Raw genomic sequence first — 20,834 nt, 5'->3', positions numbered from 1 at the left:
ATTTTTTACGAACCCCAGTGTTTAGAAATAATTTTCCTTACGAACTACGGCAAAAATATCTAGTTATAAATACAATTATTGTTTGAAAAACTAGACAGTTGCAGTGGTCTTTAATTCAATGGAAACTGTGCAGAAATACAGGACCGAGTTTCAAGTTAACATCTCTTATCCAATTCTAATTTTGTCCGTATAAATTTAAAAACACGAGTGATTGATATATCAACGGTGTAACAGTGTATCTAGCCACCTGGTTTAAAAAAAAACGAAGTTCTAAAATTATGCTTCGAAAAAACCAAGCACGTTCTTAACAATGCTAATTATTAATTAATTAGTCATGAGTAAGTGATCCTCAAACCATTGCGTGAAAACGACGTCACAAGTATTTACATACTGTTATAATTTAGTATTCTCTGTCGTTTCTTTGCGGTTCTAATTTCCCACAGAATTGAAACACCTAATAGAGAAATGGTAATGAGAGGGTTGACCGCTCGGCGAATTCGCCCCTTGTTACATTTAATACACGCGAAAAGTATACGATATTTATACAGTCTACAATACGCCCAGTTTCACGCGAATATTAATAAGGTGAAAAGGGGTGAAAATTAAGACAAATTTTTTAAGCCAATTAGCGCCTCTTCGTATTGCAAACATGGATCGCGGCGGGGCAGAATTGAAAGTAACTCCAACCCCTGGCTTGAAGGTATTTCGGCGCATGCGCGTGGGCGGCAGGCGAAAAGTTGGTGATAACGCGAGGCGTCGCGACGCAACGACGTCGGTTTAGTATCGGCCGCCACGCCGCTGCGTCACGACGCTCACGGAGCAACCCTCGCGCATTCTTTCAACGAACCGTTTGACAGGCCACGCGCCTCGGTCATTCTGTCAGAATCGGAGTTCGAGTTTTGGGAATTGCGTTTCGGATTTGAGGGATCGAATACACGAGTGCGTCGCGCTTGTCGAATTTGGACTAAAACCGTGAAAGTTGTTTCGAACGAAGAGAAGAAAAGTAAAGAAAAAAAAAGAAAAAAACAGTGACAAACAGTGACTTGTGCCGCGGAATTTTTACGCGAGCTTGCAAGCTTTGAAATGGTCACGGTATCGCGGATGCAGGTCTGCAGCGTCGCGTCGATGGAATCGGAGGTTGACATTTTTTGCGAATAAATTAACCGCCTAACCGCAGTCAGATAAGAGAGAAGAGAAGCGGTTTACCGAAAACGATGAAAACCGAGTAAGGAAGGTGAGGAATTGGTGAAAATTCACACGTCACGGCGATGGACACTAGAACTGTCAGACTGCTGCTTTTGCTGACTACGTGCGCCGCAGGTAAGACGGTGTTTTTTTTTCTTTTTCTTTTTTGTTACTTTTTGTCTTTGTCTTCCATCTTTTCGTTTCTTGTAATTATCGAGAGCGCAGGTTAATTAGAGTCGGAAACTATCAGCGATCCTGCGTTATCTATCTTTTCGTGAAAACAGTCGATCCTCGAATATTCGTGAACTATGATCGAATGCCGCTCGACGCGGTGATTTGAAAATAGACCAACTTACTGCGTATAAATACAACGTTGTTCCACTTGTGCAGAGGCAAGGCTCGTTACCTTATAATCGAGGATATTTTGACGGTGCCTGGCTAAAAGTCAGTCCGAATGGACAATCGGTCGTTTTTTGACAGCCGTGACCTTCGAAGAGTCTATTAGCCGCCGGTTATTTCCGATTTGAAATTTTTCTTTTATTTCGCAGTACGTACACTCTCGACTCGGTCGATCCATCAAATGAGCTTTTGACGTGTTTGAAACATCTCGAGACACGTTCGAAACGGTAAACAAACTGCGGTGCCAACAGAAAGCTGGAACAGCAGCCGGCGTCCAGGAATTATTTACATCTATACCTTTTTATATCACGTTGAACTGGCGTGCAGGCCGGATCATCGGAGCATCGAAAACACCTGTGGCATTAATGACAGGTGTACGTTTACAATTTAACGCCCATCTTCGAATGCACCAGCAACAGCAGCGGCGTGTTTTCCCAGCAGTAGTTTACCGTAGAGCGCGCAACGCAGTTGTTTGAGAATTAACTAACCTGCATCCTGCACTCAAGAATAACTATGCAAGCCGATGGTCGGACTGTAATAAATTCAATAATAAGCCGGCTCGACTCTTTGCCCGTATCGTGGATAGGAATGAAAACATACTATGTAGGTGGTTTCATCCTAATCCCAGCAACCCGAAGAATTCAGCTTTAACGCTTAACGAGTGTCTCTCGCGCACGTGATTTTTTCGAAATATTCGTTGCACAAGGCTTGTTTCCTATTTTTTCTATAACCGATGAACCTACCGACTTCAAACCACGACCCTCTTTCTGCCGGAAATACTTCCGCGTTTACTTTCGCTTTTTTTTCCATTTTATCCACGCCAAAAACTTGTTTCTAAGTAAGGTTCTTGTTCCTAATAACTACCTGACTCCAAAACGTTTTAACAGTCCCTCTTAATTAGTCTTAATGTATGTACAGCGTACCGACTATAAATTCTTGCTAGGGCTATTCGGCATATATGTAATATATATACATATAATACATATATACCTTTCCATGCGCCAAATACATAATTTGCATTCGATCAGCTGGTAGAACCATTGTATGTTGATCGAGAGAATTGACACCGATTATATGCATTCGGGATAAACGTTACCGTCCTATCGTTAGTAACTGAAAATTATAAGATTTTGTTTTTCGTTACTCAGCGTACGATCATTGGCGGAAAAGTAGAATTAACTTGGGCCGTTTATTAAATTCAAATTACTGTCACAACTGACTGGATTCCTCAAATTTTTAGTAACGAGGTAACCCCGATTTTATTATTCTAGTCAATTCCGGTCCAGGACAGTGGTGGGGGACGGAGTAGAGATTCCGAAAACGCCAAATTCCGAATTTTTCGGTGGTAAAACTTAGTGTGAAAAAATGAAACTTTGATACAACATCAAAGTTTCGAATTCTGTTTTGGAGTTTCGATATTTTCACATTCGTAATCCTGGTCATACTGATTTCCGGTTTTTCTGATTTTTACACCCAGTCGTTGAGTAAACTGTGCCGTGTGTGTATATTTTAATTTTCGGAATTTTACTCTACCGAAAATTTATTTTTCAGAATTTTGCTCTATCGTATCTTGAATTTTCGGAACTTTAAGCCTTCGGGTTTCCGACTATTCGAAATTTCGTCGTTTCGTAAAAGTTCGATTTCTTTACTCCAAGTTTTCGCACCAAATAATTCGGAATCAGGTCCTTTCGGAATACTTCCAATTCGAAACTTCAACCCCACCCCGGTGGCGGTCACCGTGAAACAAATCATGAAAGGATGCGAGTTTGAGAAGAATCAAGACCACGTTGAATGGTTTTTGCCGTCCAGCTATCAACACCGTTGTAATTGATACTGGAGAATGACGCTCAGCGTCCATTAACACAATTTCAAACCAACGATCACGAGTAGGAGTCGCGACCCAGATTTGATCCATCCCGTCTTGTACCACACGGCGTATCGTGTCAGCCAACAAATCGCGATATACATACAATAGATATACAGGCATAATGTAAACGCCGCAGAATTAGCGAGAGGGAGGAATGATCCGGATGATTCAACCAGCGCACAGAAGTTTCGTTACAATATACGCGAGGAATTAGACATCGACTATCTGCTCTCGGTTGTGCAGGATCGCCTTTTCCCCGTTGGTCACGAGTCCTAATCCTTGGAATGAACACGTTGCGGCACAGTTTCCGTCTAACGAGATCTCATCTGCCCCGCTTCGCTTGTCGCATTAGCCAATTACAGTTGAACTATAACAGTGGTCATATTCTCAGCCGATGATGGCACAATGGTCTCGGCTCTTACCTATAAGGGGTATTAACTTTTCTTGTGCCCCGAACGGAAGCTGCGAAGGTTTAGGCGGACGTTCCGACAATAAATAAAGGTCGTCGCCACTCGGGATACTTACACAAGAAACGTGACGGGGTCGAGACGTTGGTGGATTGTGTTGTCAATTCTGAATGGCGGTGTGTACTCTGGGAGTAGAACAGGGCTAGACCCTCCCTAATTTCAAGTCTTCCGAGCAATTTGTTGGAACAGCGGTGCGACGGAAATTTTTTTTTTATTTTTTTTTTCTTTCTACCGCGGGTGTCATTAGGCACCATTCAGTTTCACAATCAGTCGAGTCGATTGTGGGGAGATAGACTAACTTTTTGAGAATTTATTCTGTGAAATATGCGGCGATGCTACCAGCTGCGAATTTTTCGATTCACCGATGCTAGCGCGAATCGAATTAGCAGCACCGAGCCAACGACGCTGTGCTAAATAGTATCTATCTGGCCAAGAGAACACCCATTTTCAATCTATTTACTGCGCTATAATGACGTAGGTACAACCGATAATAGAGCTAGTATTTTCCCAAGCCAGGGACTCGATTGACTAACTTGATTGTGTAGGTGCTCGGGCTGTTGCTCACATGTGTGGTACCATATCGAAACTTACACATACGACACCGTGAGCATCGCGTCTACGAAGAATAAAAAATAAACCGTGATTGCGAAGCCCTGGAAGACGAGGGATACTTACAATTTTTATTAAGGATATATATATATGTGTATCCTGAGGCTCGATTCAATATTGACTTGATATTGCAAATATCATCCGACGGGAAATTTTTATGTTTGTTTGAAGGAATGCGTAACTTTAGGATTTTTCTTTGCCTTATTTGTTGATAAGTTTTGCACGTTTTTACAAGCACGCGAGTAAAGTGGAGGAATTGTAGAGAGTTCGCATCACCGACGGACTCCGTTATTTTGTGAATTTTTCGCTTATCGTCGCGACGCGATAATTTTTTATCTCTGGCATACATCGTGTGCGTACGCTTGTATATATATATGTTCCGTGAAATTTAAACCGCACGTTATGTTTGATGTTTATATTTGCTGATCTCGTACCAGCCATACGGACAAATGTGTTCTTGTCCACGAAGCTTTGAATCTTACACACCAAGGTAGACGTACCTTGAATTGCTCCTTTTTCGCGTGCACGCGACGATGCTCCTTGTCCGGGACAAGTTTTCCCCCCGAAAAATATCAACGGCTCGTCGCTCTTTATATCTGTATAATCTCAAGTCTCGGTTCAGCTGCGATCTTTCGCGTGAGATATGCAATTAGAGTGTCAGAGGGTGGTTTTGGCGTTGGCTAAAATTGATTGACCTTTATCGTCCTACGCTTCGATTAACTTCAGGGGTGTAAATACTATATTGATGTTCGAAAATCGCAACCAGGATAATGTATGATATACGGATAAATGGGATGACAGTGGGATTTATCCTGTATAAAGCAAATAAATTGGACTGCGTATATTGCGAAGTTATGGTATCGATTGTCCAATTTATTGCGAATATTCTCATCTCTCCGACAATTTCTCTGTCACTTTTTTCATGATTTTCGTTGCAAAAGTTCAGCTTTTGCACTTCGGTCTAATCGTAAGTCGTATATTGTTTGTATAATTCCTGGTTGATTCAGAGTTGATGGCTTGAAACAATTTCAACGGAAATACTCAAAATAATTTCCGTGCATATCCTTTCATCCCTATGAAATTAGATACCCGGTTTACCCAGCACAAATCCGGTGAAATCGCGTCTTGAGCGTTACGACCCAAGGTGACTGAATTAAGTGGTTTCGATTGAATACGTGATCACAGGCTCGACAACGCCGTTTTACTGTAGCTGTAATTATACGTACTTGTGAAAATCGTACAAAAAATCTTCAGAAAAATTTGGTGCGATAGAATAATTTTGTAAAACGAAAGAAAGAAATTTAGTTATACTTTTGTGAAATCCTTTGCAAGGTTCTGTAGACATCAGTTCAATCGTCTTTTACGAGAAGCTCTGAGAAAGTTCGACATTTTGGAGAAACTTTGTAAGAAAAATCGCTTTAGTCAATGCTTCTTAGCGTCACAAGTGCGGGGAAATATGTAGGCGGATTAAAACGCCGCTTGAATCCGTGTACACAAGTTTCACCAGACGCGTAATTATGTACCTGATCTGAGATGATTGATGGAACTCTTGGAGTAATTTATCGAATATAAACACGGCTGATCCCAGGTCCCCATTTAACTTTGTCGTAGCAGGACTCGGTGACTTAATTCATATATGCCAAATATTCACAAGACAAGAAAGTCCTGCACATATATACGTATTCATACTTATGAAACTCAATTTTATGAATATATGAGATAAAAGAAAAAAAAAAAAACAGACCTGGAAGTATCAGCGGCACGAATTTACCGTATATAGAGTGCTTTGTTCCGGAAATTGACCTTTCCTCGATAAAAATGGAAGTTGTCGGCCGAAATAAGTATGGGAATAGATTCTGTACATCTGTGTGACCACCCGTAAAAAAGTTCACCATGAAAATGGTGTTTTCTGATCACAATACCCTGAATTTTCATACTTTCAAATTCAATCCGAAAAACGAAGAACTCTGTTATCGTTGAAGGTGTATAAAATTTGAGGGTTCGAAAATAAAAACATGAAAAATTACACCAAAATTTAACTCTGCATTGAGATGAGGACTCAGACGCAGTTCTCATATTTTTAGTGGTGCGTGACGTGCTGCTTTGACGGTGTTTCAATGCGAGTTTCGTGATACTTGCGTTATACACACTGCGGAGCTTTGCCCTAAGTGTGTTTGGCCTCTCGTGCCGTATATCTGCGTCAAGCAAGTGCCACAAATTTTCGAGGGATGAGACGTTCGTACGCGATGCAGGGTACTTAACGCCGAGGGGTTATTCAAGTACGTTTTTCAGTCCATCATCGTCGGCTACCTCGTGGCAATATATGCTACAGGCGGACTATTATGAGGACCTTGTAAGAAAGGGAAACTAGGCACCGCAGGGAAATGTAAACAGTCTGACTTTTCATAGTCCGTAAACTTTTGTCTATCGTGTGACAGCATGAAAGTCAGCTGACAGTCAGACGAGCGTTGAATGATGACGTTAATGAGAAATTTTTTGAATGATAATGCAATTTTAAATACATCAGGTTCACCGAAAATCTCAAGGCTAATTAAAACAAATTGTATGTGCAGTTAAAGATTGTCCGAAATGTTCGCTTTCTTCAATTAGTCTGCACTGTTGTAAGGATTACTTCATTTTTAATTGCGTACTACGAAAGAAAAATTGTATTCGATCCACGTTACCGATTACGGTAAAAAGGCAATCTACCCATAAATGACGTTGACTTGCGATTGGAATGCCCGTAACTGGATATTCGCAAACTAAAAAACTGCAGGGCATTAGCGAATCGATACCGAATCGTAATCAGAAATCGGGTTTTTTTGGTTGAAAAAATGCTGACGCAAAGTTGTTTGATATATCAGTGTGATTATTCAGACTCATTTCGACGAAACTTTATCGTTCGGAACTTCAGGTACCTGCGTGATAAGACCAAGCTCATTGAGTGGCCGGATAAGTGTATCCGCGCTAATTGCAGCAATCTTGGAACCGATCGATAACAAATCCAGGTATATACGCCTCGGTGCTGCACGTCTCCTTGAAGCGGAGACTTGAACGCTGGAAGCGAGACTCGATGCAGAAGCTCGGTCTCACGCAGGAATTCGCACTCTCAGGCTGGTTGACTTAATTTAGGTTGCATTGAGACAGGCGTAATTTTATCTTTCGTTTCCGTGCGGTAGAGCTTCTCGTCGAGACACTCACCTCCTCGGTAACAAGCGTGCAGCCCTGATTGGACTAGTAATCCTCATTACGGTTGCACCGTCTTGACTCCATTTCATGACTGCAGTTTCCTTATCGGTTCCCCTGCCGCTCCGCAAACCCAAGCCAAGCCTGAAAAGACAGTGACTGACGTGAATCTCGGATCTTGAAGTCTTCATCCGCTGCGAGTCGACCGACGAATATAGCCACGAATCGAGTAGCCGCTATCGATCTTTCCATAATGTGGTCGTACGTTGGGAACCGATGAGAAGGCGTCTTTTCTCAACCAGCACCCCGCGATGTCGGCCTCTTGGTTCCCGTTCTCGATTAACACGTGATGAGTATATTGGCTCGAACCGTTATTGCGTATTCCCAACACAAGGCCAAAGGCGATTGTAGTTCTTTTTATTATCCTCGAGGGATGTCCGGCCGATATTTTGTACAATGGTTTCCAAGTCCGAGGCGTTCGGCTCAGTTTCAGAGATCGAAGGTCAACCGTGTGTTTAATAGAGAAAAAACAACACGCGTCATTCCATGGTTATCAGAATAAGCCGAGTCATCTTGTTGGTCTGGACTCGGCCTGAATGAATTGATCTTTTTCCAAATTTTGCCGGCTGAATTTTTCTCTGCGGTTACACGAAAATTGCAGTACTCGAAATTCGGAAGGATAGCTTCTGGTTGTCAAGACCACAACGACGCATTGGAATTGTGACATTTGTACAGCTTCCAACAATAAGCTACTGTCCACTCTCCAGAATCAATCCTCCAGATGACTCTTCAAATCCGAGGTCTCGTCCAGTGTTGAAATTGATTACATCGGACGCACCACGTACGGTATAATCAGGATTTAACCCAAGCCAAAGCCATGAACCAGACCAAGTCTGGTCGAGTCGAGTCTCGCGTCAGACCAGACAAGGATATTGCGTTTCCTATTTTAGTGTTATAGCCGCCAGAGAAGGTGTGCAAACAGAAGGCGTTAATTAAAGCTCCGCGTGACGCAGTAGCGTCTTATATGTGTTTGGTACGTCTGTCTGCCCGCTTTCTGCACCGCGCGAACGTCAATCGCCAATTCTTAACCGTTAACCTGATGGAAATATTCATTCAGAACCGCCTGACGGACCGCCTGTCTTTTCTTAATTCGGGGCTTTGGAGCCTTTCCGGTTGCCGGAAGTTTGGTCTTAGGATTATACGTATTTGAATCCGATTCAGGTGGCCTGCGGAGAATTAAGTAATTAAATTCATAGGCTCAACTTTACAGTCGCAATGCAGTGGCCCATTTTGCGGAGAGATATCGCACGCTACTTGTTGAGTTTAAATGATCGTTTGTTTAAAAATCGAACCTTGCATGTGTTCAAATCCATTCCGTGTGCCTAGCACCGAATTTTTATTTTCGTTTCCACGGTATTTTCAGAACGCGATAGAGCGGTACCGTTACTAATTGCTTGTCAGAGCTTCTGTGAGGTACGATAGGTAATCTGGCACCGCCGTCTCTGCTTTTCCTGCTGCCTATAACGTCTGTCGGCTACGGTACACGTATAGTTATGCGGTATAGTATAACGTTTTTTCCCGAAAACACCGGAACATCACTCTGTATAAAGACCTGACAAACAGATAAGCGACTTTGTGTGCGTTTGCGTGCGTGTGGCGCACACATAGTTTAATTTTCGGATCGAGAACGGTGCTCGTCACTAACACGCGTATGCATTTTGGCAGCCCGAACCTGTCGGTAAAAATCAACTCGCAGTTTTAGCTACTTTTCACTGGATGACGACAGGTGCGTGATATATAAGCTCGGAAATTTCGAAGCAGAGTCGCAATGACGTCATCATAGAATTGAGAATACGCAGAATACATGTGTGTGATTTCACATTGCTGTATCTATGGATCCCGCAGTCAATAATCGGCAACCCAAAACTACGCAGAGAGAAATTTAAAGTCCTTGACTACTTTCATTATTTACCACAATCGAAAAATATAGTTCTAGGTACAAAATGAAAATTGGTTTTGTAGTTGTTACCGGAAAGTCTAGTATCCTTTACTATTCGTTTTTATTACGATCAGTGTTACTATATAAATTGACGTTGAAGCCATATATAATTAAAAAATTTCAATAAACCGAACGAACTGATTTTGCGTTGCAATTACCAAAAAAGGAGCGGCAATAGCGCAAAATGGTTAGGCGTACCTCGTTTTTCGTAATTCCAAACATTATTCAAACAGTTTTTCTAACGATACTTGTTTTACTGAATTTTTCCAGTCATTATAACAAATGAAATTTTTCTCAGTGTACAACGCAACAGAAACTGATGACCGGGATCAGTTTTTGTGGTCAATTCTGAAATTTGTTATGAGATCGCGTTAGATTGACACCAAATAACAGATCGCAGTATCGTCGTCATTACAGTTTCCTGCATAAAAGCGAACTTGCGCACTAATCGTATCCCTTACTGCGAGGGGAAACTCTTGGACACCGTACATCAAAGGTTACCTAATGACGTGGTCACGACAGCCGAGTCTAGGCCTAGGTCAGACTCGACGAGGGGGGGGGGAAAGAAAAAAACCTCGCTTCCGACAACATTGACTCATCAGCGAGATCAGTCTCTATGCAGTTACCTATTCACGAGCCCCTCTGCCATCCTCGTTTACAACTCAACCTCACCGGCCATTCCATGGTCGGTTGGTCGGTGAGGGGCGATCGGAGAAGGTGCAAGGTCGAATGATATCTGGAGATAACGTATCGTCAATAGAGACATTGATTTAGGATGTCCGCACTGTTATAACAAAGTGTCTCACCCACGGTTCACGGCTCATTGCTAAATGTATCATGGGTATGTGCATTAACCGATGGCATACATCTAATTTGTTTGTCCTATAAAATTCCCGCCCGGCGCCTAACAATGCGTAACTTTAGAAACGTAGAGGCGTTTGATTTTATTGCGAGGAAAATTGTCCAAAATTGACGGGTACAAATTGATTCGTCAAAGAGGTTAATTTCGTCCCATTTTTTATGGATCTCTGCACTGTTATTTTCACCCTAGACTCTCCTCGTGATCACAACTGCTTAGCGAATATCCTAAAGAACGCGAACGAGGGTCTGAATTATCGCCGTATATCCGAATTACCAAAGGAAGAGTTCAGCGATGCTCGAATTTGGTCTTCTATGGTCTCGTTACTTGATATTACGCCGCGATTACTGTGTAATTTGTCCTCGCCCCGCCGCTTCTAGATCACGGTCTCTATGTGACAAATTTGACTCTGTGTGACTCATCGAGTGTGCAAAGAATACTTGGAATCGATATCATGAAGAGATTTTACGACAATAATCGTCGTATCGTTCGTGGCTGTACAGGATAAAAACGATAAGCTTGGCAATAATTAACATTCGTAATGTGTACGATTTGAAAAATATTAAAAAAGAAGGAATGAGCGAATGAGCTGTAAGCCAAGTTGAACTCTTCAACCCCCCAAAGGCTTCATCTTCGATACTCGTTGCCTTGACTAACTCGGGTAGCGAATAAGCGTATATTGATCAGGGGGTGGATGAACTTGGTTTAAGGCCTGAAATTATCTCGCTTTTAAAAGACCGGAGGTAGTTTTAACCGAGAATGATTATTTAATTCGATGCGACACGTGCCAAGATCTGACTTTTATACGTTCCGCCGAGTAATTATCGTACTCGTAAAATGATAATTAATAATCTTGTGTGACTTCTGTGCACTGCAGCGCATCGCGTACGTTAGTATTTGGCTTGGAATTAGTGGAGCAGATAAAAACTCCGAAATAATAAATATCAGCCCGGGGGCAGTACGGAAGAGATAATAATCTTGTGTGTTTTTATTTTGGTTTACTTTAATTTTTTTTTTCCTCGAGGCAATCTTCATATCGGCAATTTGCTGCAGCGTACCCGAAGCCTCGCGTAACGAGCCTCCCTGCCTATGTATAAGCGACCAATTAACCGTGTTATTTATAGTATCTAGACGCTTTACAGTACATGTTAGACGTCAAGAAGCAAATGTCTCGTATTTATATATTTATATCTCGAACCGAAGCGCAACACTTTAAATCATGCCGAACGAAACGATCGCGTATACCTTATACCTGAGTATAAATAGATCTGCTTGATAGACTTCACGGTCCCGTCGTCCGACTATCGAGCGAAACTCTGCCACAGTCACGTCAGTTTCCAGCCTTACGCTATTTGTTGTTCTCAAACTTCGACGGTCATATAACGATCCTGAATCTTATCGCTCCGTAACAGTATCCGGCCAAAATCAACCACAGACCCATCAACCTGATTTTTCATAATTACTACGGGAAGTGCTTGGTGGTACCGTATAGATGTACCGCCAAGCGCCGTTCCCCTGCCAATTATACTGAAAGTAATGGCCGTCTGCAATTTTCGAATAACGAAGACTCCGTCTTGTTTCTCCAACGGTTCGTCTTCGATCGTCAAAACCTCCGCACACAAATTTCACTCCAGTCGAGCTTGAAATTCTTTCACCGTGGGTGCAGAGCCCGTCCATCAGCCGAGTAAAAATGTAACTCAGAGACGAAAAAAGAAACTCTGCCCACCGCTCGGATGGAACAATTGATAGCACTGGTTCCCGAAGAGCCGGTAATGACAAATTGCTCGTCTTGAAGAAGCTCGTTCCAGCAACGATGAGACTAAAGACCGAAGACTGCCGGTCAATTATTCGATAAAGAAAAAAAAATTGCTAAACAGCAGGATAGTGATTAGCAGTTTCATATGTGATTGCTGGGACAAAGTTTGCGTAAGATTGATGAAAAATGTGGTTTGGAAAAGCTCGCGCCACGTAGAAGGTTGCAATTTATACCATGAAACTGTTCGAAGTGTGTTTAAAGATCTTCAAATTCGTTCGAATGTGCTTTTTGGCACGACCAGCAGAACGAATTATCGCGAATTTGTAAAAACTCACGGCGTTTGTCCGAAAAGTTTGCCAAAATGAGAATCCAGCCCTTTGATCAGGCGATCAAAAGGACGTCTCGAAGTCCCCCTAATCACTTCTTGATCAACCGACGCACCGGGCTACGTCAGCTATACAGTTTAAACAAACTTTTGCAGTAAGTAAGAAGACTTCAAGTCGGAGGTCGACGCGTCGTCCTCATCCTGCAGGCCGCTGCGCCACGAGCAGGAGCGTCGACACGGAGCATTGGGCGAACCCCTGTTATCGATCCTTGAGGGACATTAGCATTACACGGCATAAAACGCATCCTGGCGTAGGACAGGTTGAATTTCAAGGTACACAACAATGGCTTATAGGTGTGTATTATTATACAGAGTTTTATACCTGCGGCGTTGGCCGTTCCAGCAGAGGACGACGGGGATTCTCTCGCTTTTGGTTCACCCTTAAGCAGGCAGGTCTCGTGCCGACCGTTCGCGGAAAGACGCTTTGTGACGACGTTTGAAAATTCTTACTTACTATGATTGAATTCAACTCCCACAACGTACTTCCGTTTAACTGCAAAACGTTTCTCCGGGTCACGATGTACACGAAAAATTGGTTTCTAAATTTTAGTTATTGAACATATGAAATCTTTGATGAAACTCCGGCATCAGAAGTTTACAGACAATGGCCCAAAGCTCGTCATATTTTTTTACACTTCTTTCTCTCTTTTCTTTACCATCACCGGGCACTGAAGGGTTAAAGATGTACGGGACGTACAGTCCGGGAAAAAATATGGTTGAAACTAGTTGTCAGAGGTGATAAAATAATGAATCAAAAGGCTCACTTGAGCTAATCTAGTTACTCGTAACTAAAGAAGTCCTCGTGACATAGGGGAGAATTTTAAATGGTAAGACCTCGTTACGTTAACAGCTTCAGGGAAATAACATTATTCTCCAATTTTTCACAAAAAATTCCACATTGCTTGTCCGAATCTGATAAATTATGACTCGTGTTTAATTTCGGAATAAATTCTCCATAGATCGTCTGCGTCAGATTTTGGATGATAATAATGCAATTATTGTTTAATCACAAGTTTATCATCTGTAAATTATAACGAGTAAAGGCGTGTATCGGGTTTTTCTTTTCACCCACCGGCAAGATCAAGAAAAATTATCTCGGACGATTTTTGGTATATTTATTTATTACGAACAAAAAAGCTATTGTTTTAAAAATTCGAAAGATCTACACGAATCGATTGGTATTTAACTTTATTAGTTTAAATTTCACGTTTTGACATATTGTCGTGTTTTTGTTTCGATATATCGTTAACTTTACTGCGCGTTCTGAATTTTGTTACGTCAAGTAGAAAATTCTAAATTACATACTTTTTACCAGTCTATATTGAAAGAAAATTCGCTTCACCAATTCCATCAAAGTTCATTGAAATGAAGTTTATCTTACCTATTCTTAACGAAAACAGGACAGGCATAAAGCGTGCACACAAATAAATTTTACGGTGACTTCACAACGTGCCGTCGTTTCCATCACCTTTCATGCACGAACTTCCCGCGGTGCACGATGCCGGGAACGAATGCAGGCCTGTGCGAAGGTGTATCACACCCTCCGTGATGTGTCTAACGTGCACCAAGACAGATGCATGTTACCGTTAAGGTATCGATTCGGTGAGCCTTCTGTTTGCTGTCTCTAGTCGCAGTCGCGGGCAACTTATTGCCTAGAAGCATGCAAGTCTGTGGCCTTAACCCCAACGTGGAAGTTCGTCGCTATCGCCGCGAATACCTTATACATGCTCAATTCCTGGTCTTCCGTCAAACGCAGCTATCGATCTGCAAAGATCACGGTGCAACGGCACCGCCAGGTTCAAAGTGTCCATAAAACGGGAAACTTTTAGGTACGGGACGCTTCGACTCGCGTTTGTAAAACGAATAACGCCGTGGGATGCAATTCTGGAATTATCGAAATTTCGGACCGTAATCATTTGCCAGAGCACGTGAACTGAGCTAAATTATTCAGTCGTGTCAATTCTCGTGTTTGCTGTCAAACAAAGATTACAGTTGGCTTTAGACTTTGTTTTATCATAGTTTAAGTACCTATTTGAACTTCGCGATAAGGACCAACAACACTCGATATCTTTGAACAGCGTGAATTCCGTTGTAAAGAAACAAGTGCACAAGTTCAACTTTTTCTCAATCATATTCTTCTTTAAACCAACTTGATAAATTGTTTAGTCTCGAGTCACCGAATTACTTCGGTAAAACGTAAACGTTGATAGATTTTAATATAACTTACTGAATCAGCTTGACTTCTCGCAAGCTGATACACTTACATGAAAAAAAAAAACATATGATCACGGTGAAATGATTTACTGTAAAGTGGAATTGCCGTACGTAATTCGAAAAGTCGAATTCACTTGGCGTTTTTTAAGAGGGGATAATTTAGTGAGAGTTTCGAAGCCATTGAGGAAATGTTGGGAATAGAATAACTCGGTTTAAACTCTATCATTCCTTAAAATTAATCCTCGTCCCAACATCCCTCAAATTTGTGGACGAAAAAAGATTGAACCTAATTTCGTTGGATGATCTGCTCAAACTTTTGACCGCCACTGTTAAATAATAACGTAAAATTCGGCGGTTTCGAAAATAGTTGATACCGAATCGATCTGAATTCTTATCCTCCAGATTTTGTACGTCTTGAGAATTTTTTTCAGAAATTCACATTCCCCAATTTATTAATCCAATATCGATCCTTTTAGCTTCCAATGTACGTATGAAATGAACATCTAGCAGTTAATTTATTCATCGCACCTCAACGTGTGCATAACGCGTGCATTTATTACGTTCCCTAAATTGCAGCGGGCATCTAATAATGGGCACATTTCGTGTAGTAGATGTCGGTAAGAGTCGAAACGGGAGCAATTAGAATATTTAATGAAACTGAGGCAGTTTTGCGGTTGGGAGATAGAAGTTCAAGGTTCGAGTGCTTTCGAGTGAATTTTCTGGCGCGTTGTCCCGCACGTGACATGCAGAGCAGCGATTTCAGCGAATGGCAAGGTTAACATACAGCCAGATTAAGAGATATACGTAACATACGAATGATATATTACATTATCCTCGGAAATGCAATTTTTTCACCCGTTGAAACGAGCAGGGAAACGGTTACAGTGAAGAGTTATCCAACGCCAGCTGTAATAAAACTGGAATGACATATAATTTAGTGATTCTTTATCTGATCTTGAAAGACTCTTCATAATTTTTGTGAAATATTTTATAACCTTATTTTTATCCACAAAAATATACCGAAGCACCTACGAATTTCCTTCTGTCTCTCTAACTCTGACATTGTGGTTCTGTGTGTAAAATTTCCTGCTTCTATTGGACCAAAAATTGCATCTCCACATTTGTTTCCCTCATTTTCTTTTAAAGACTTTTCTAAAAATGTGTAGTAATTCAAGGAACAATCATTACATTATAACAACTAATGGATGCAATAGATTTTAAAAAATTTATATAATTTGAACGTAGCTTTGTTTATGAGGTGACATGTCGCGAGCTAATGAAATATTCTGATATAGCGTATTGAAAATACGGAATATCCGTGTATGGCTTGAAAATTCTTGATGTATAACAATTGTGGAATATATTCGTATTTCCTTTGCGAATATCATAATACGAATGTCTTTTTCCGGAATCTGGTACAATCTATAACGCGTTTGACTGTGATAAATTAAACCCATCCGTCATACTGTCAATATCGATTCAACGCCAACGCAAAGTAAACTCCGAGAAAAATTTGCTCCTCATTAGAGCTCTTTTGAATTCAGTAAAAAATTGTTCTCGGACATAAATAAATAATTAGTCTAGTTTATTCAATTGCTTTGATAAAAAAGAACCATTTCTTGCGAAAGAAAAATGCTTAACAGAACTAGGAGACCTTTTCCTACAGAGTACTTATCCACGAATCCACTTCATTCGCATAAGCAGCTTGCGTTTAAGGGTACAAAATGTTATTTAGCACGCAGAAGTTATGCCTCATTAAACTCAGTTATTTCATTGTCGGAACGAGAATGTTGCGAGGTTGAAAGGTGTGATAGAAATGTTTGAAATTGTCGTTTACCTCGAGGTTTTAATCATTAAAGGGGGGTTCAAATTTTTTCCAAACAGAGTCCAACTGGGTCATATGTTCCATAATTTTACAATAACGGATGCTACAAGCTTTTGAAGTACTATAGTATGTACCAATATCAGTATTTGTCAAAGACCTTTCATTTTGAAAAGCGTTATACAAGTTTCATAATCGCTTAAAATTATTAAGCAAAACTATAATCAAATGTTATTGAGAAAAACGTAGGATTCATCCTTTGTTGTTTTTGTCATTTCAGTAGGGAATTTATGAGAGTAATTTGTACGGTGACACAGAAGCGCGTGGATGTCGAGAATGCGTTATAAAAACGATACGATCAGTAATAAACAGCGTCGTTTCCCCTGCGAGTTTAATTCGAAATTCAAAGCTGCTGCTGCACAGGTTATACCGGAGTAAATCTCGCTCGTGATAGACGTGTCCGAACGCAAGTGTAAATAACAAGCCGTGCCTCAATGCGATGAAAAAGGATGATGGGGGAAAAAAAAAGAACAATAAAAAATAAATAAACAGGTACATGCGTGTACCGAAAAATAAATATAATACGTAACGCGACATATCATATGCATCAGGCTAATATGATAATACGTTGGAACGAGGAAGTGATCTGGCATAGCTATTTAATTAGCGCAAACCTCTTACTATCATTGTGAACAAACACTATACACGTGTATATAAATATGTGCATGCATTCGTCGTCTGCATAATGTTGTATGGTTTAGTATTTAGGTTACAGGGTGCGGCCGAGGCCCATGGGGTTTCCATAACAAACCCGCAACCGCCTTTCCTCTACAAAGCTGGATTATGACCGCGGTAGAAAGTCAACGAATACAAGCATGCGATGAAAAATTTTACAGTGGTCTGGAAAAATTTTGGCGGGAAAATTACGTCAAGCACTTTCATTGGAACAAAGGTGTTGCAATGAATTCGGTCGAAACATAATATTAACATTTTTTAATCGTTAGAACGTGACGGGTTTTAATATAAGTACTTCGGGGTTGTTTGGTGGGTAAATACAAGGATTACTAACCAGAAACCGTTTGCGGCGGTGAATTCTCCTGTTTCACCCCGGAATTACCGTCATTACTGATTCACAAATTGGCTGAAAGTGTTGCAGCGTCGATGTAAATCAGCTATACACGTGCCGAGTGTAATTGCGAAATTTGGAGATGTTTCGTTGAATAGAGATTAAATCGTTTTCGTAGAAGTGTCCCTTACACTGAGCAATTTCCTTCAAAAGCATTGCTTCATTTTAGGTTCAATTTAATCAATAGCGTCAGTCGCAGTGCTTTTGTTCCGTCAAAGTTTCAAGAATCATTGATAATGTCGGATAAGTGAAACACCAACGATATTACCGTCGGTGATGTTCGAAACTTTACAAGATCGATCGACTTTTAGAAAAAATACGAGTATAAGAACTCGCAATCACTATTTGACTGATACAACGTGTGTGCAATTTTTGTCCTTATTGTAACGCGTATTTCTACTTCAAGTCGTGGTGTTTCTAAAAAGAATCGTAAAAATTGAGAACGAATGAAAACGGTCGAAGCATTGAAACAAAAATCACGGTTTCGCGGTTCTAGAATAATTCTCAAGACGAGGTTGAAGTTAGTAACGTTGACGTAACGAAACATTAGAAAAATATCATTACTTCGGAAGTTTAGAATGGTCTTGCACGAGTTGGCTGTTCAAAGTATGAGCACGTTATGCTCCATTAGGGTTTAATTAATTTCGGACAATCCACGAGTTGCGTAGAAATTATTTTTCCTAAACATGCATCGTTACGCCAACGTTACCAGCTCCAACCTCATTTCTCAAGGCGTTGAGCTTGCAAAGTATGAGCACATTCACCTTCATTGTAGTTTACCGAATTCTGGACAATCGTTGAGTTGCAAAATGACGATTTATTCCTAAAAACACACCTTTACCTTAACCTTACGAACTTCAACTCCATGATGACTATTAGCATCATCTTGAGTGTGTCAATTCTCCCGGAGCGAAGGTAACTTGCAAATCCGGATATATTAGGAACGAGACATCGGGACGATATTTTTATTAAACTAAGCCACGTAACGTCGTTCGGGCCAAACTACAAACAGTCTCTTGAACAAACACCGCGGCGCCGAAGTTGACGATACATAATAGGTACGTAATATCGCATTGTGGGTACAGATGTGATATCCACGCGTGAAGATATCGCGCAGTCGTCGTGCTTGTTGGATTCTACGACGAGGCTGTTAGCGAGACTGCCACACTGTGGGCCAGACAATAATCCGCCTTGTGTCGTTGACAAAGCCGTTCGACACGTGTAGTTCCATAATGGAAGTTAATTTGATCTCCGTCTTCTACTGCACCGCTGATCCTTTCCCTTCGAAGCGCCGTAAACCAGCTCCTCATCCTCCCTCTTTCAGTCCCATCGTCTTTGTGCTCTATCTTTTTTACTCCCATTCTTCCATCCCCTCAATTCCACCTTGTTATTCCAGCAAACGGGTGCTCGCCCTCTGGCTTCGGAGTGTGTTTGCTGTAAGTCGCCGACAGTTTTCTCCCCCTTATAATCGGCCGGTCATTCCTGCTGGCACTGAATTCTCGGACGGACGAACTCGAGAGTGTCATCTATGAGGTGCTCTAATACCGCGGAAGACCGGTACTCGCAATTCTTTCGGGACATTTTTCGCTAAACAGGATACGTTGCAAAACGTTGATCCGAGATCATCTGAAAAGTAAGGAAACGGGCAAAAGGGTTATTGGACCCTTTAGGATTTTCGACTGTCAATTTGTTTTTTGACAATGCATGCCCGACGAGTTTGTTCGTAAGAGGTGAACCAACTACGCCACCTTTGTTCACTTGGCAAATTTTCAACCATTATTCGCAAAACCCTATGGATCGAAGTACAGGTGGGAAAACGTGGAAGCGCTGTTTTATTGTAACCTCCGACGAAGCCAGCCAACATGTCGCATACATAAGGCATATTTGTCAACAGGACGCCACTTTATAGTGTAATCGTATCCCTATCTATACACTCTCTCCGAGGAACGTTACGGTGAAAACGGTAATGGACATTTTTTTAATTCAAATATTTACCACCACACGGTACCGCCTATTAGTAGCAAAATAGGATTGTCCCTTTCATGGTAAACCGGTTGTTTACGCGATCATCGCGCCTAGCCGTCGTACCTTCCTTTCATTTTATCGGGTATGATATGCAAGCCCACCGTCAACGTTAAGAGGGAAAGGAATTCTCACATATCTCAAAATTATTATGATTTTGTAAGAGATCCAAACCGTCTATAAAAGGTGCCGCAGATCTTGCGGTGTCTTTCTCATTCATTACTTACAATTTTTTTTCATTTCACAAGTAACGTTAAACTGTATTAAAACAATGATCCGTAAATATTTACTCGTGAATTTTTGATAGTACATACGTCGAAGTAAATTGAGATTTATCCTAAAATGATAGTCTCGATTCTTCTCCGAATATCTAATTCCAGATTTTTGGAAACTGTCTATTTTCTTTAAACCCTCGTGAAACGGTGAAACACAGCTGGATGGTACAGCGTTAACTGTTAAGCACATTGAGTGTTTTTTCTAGTCCAGCCTAATGCGCACCTTGGAGAATAGTAATGGAGACGAACCGCAAAACACGCAGTAAAATCCATATATCTCTTGAGAAGCGACGAAGAGGTTGGGCGAAATTTATTTGATGGCGAATGGGTTTGTTCAGGGTCCTTTGTGCAGAGTTTAGTATAAGTTAATAAGACGTGGGCGGATTGAATTCACTTGAGCAGGAAGGGTCTGGAAGTGGGTCGTGTTTGCCGAAGTCTTGATTAAGGCTAACCACGCCTGTATTACACCGCCAAAAACAGTCTGACGGACAGTCGATCGTCATAAGCGGCCGTTATCGAATCACGTTATCGGATTGACGAGATGATTTTTCTCCAAGATAAAGAAAAACCTTTTTCGTTTGATTCTTTTCACCGTTTTTTATTCGATTCAAGCCAAGGAATGAAATACTGCTCAGCGGAAGAACTTCAGAAGCGTATTATAGG

The 20,834-nt window shown here is 41.2% G+C and overlaps 1 protein-coding gene across 2 annotated transcripts in view; it reads left to right on the top strand.

Annotated features, from left to right (window-relative positions):
- Positions 1–796: 796 nt before the first annotated feature.
- LOC124177685 (proto-oncogene tyrosine-protein kinase receptor Ret) overlaps positions 797–20,834 on the top strand; it is a 58,149-nt gene continuing 38,111 nt past the window's right edge. For both annotated transcript variants that reach the window (XM_046560337.1, XM_046560328.1), the window contains exon 1: positions 797–1,320. In XM_046560337.1, coding sequence (XP_046416293.1) covers positions 1,269–1,320 — 52 coding nt within the window. In that variant the 5' untranslated portion in view covers positions 797–1,268. The remainder of the gene's footprint in view (positions 1,321–20,834) is intronic.

Source organism: Neodiprion fabricii, chromosome 1, assembly GCF_021155785.1.
Source record: "Neodiprion fabricii isolate iyNeoFabr1 chromosome 1, iyNeoFabr1.1, whole genome shotgun sequence".
In the NCBI taxonomy this organism is placed as follows: domain Eukaryota; kingdom Metazoa; phylum Arthropoda; class Insecta; order Hymenoptera; family Diprionidae; genus Neodiprion; species Neodiprion fabricii.
The sequence above is the reverse complement of the archived record's forward strand: the minus strand, read 5'-3'. Positions and strand labels throughout refer to the sequence as shown.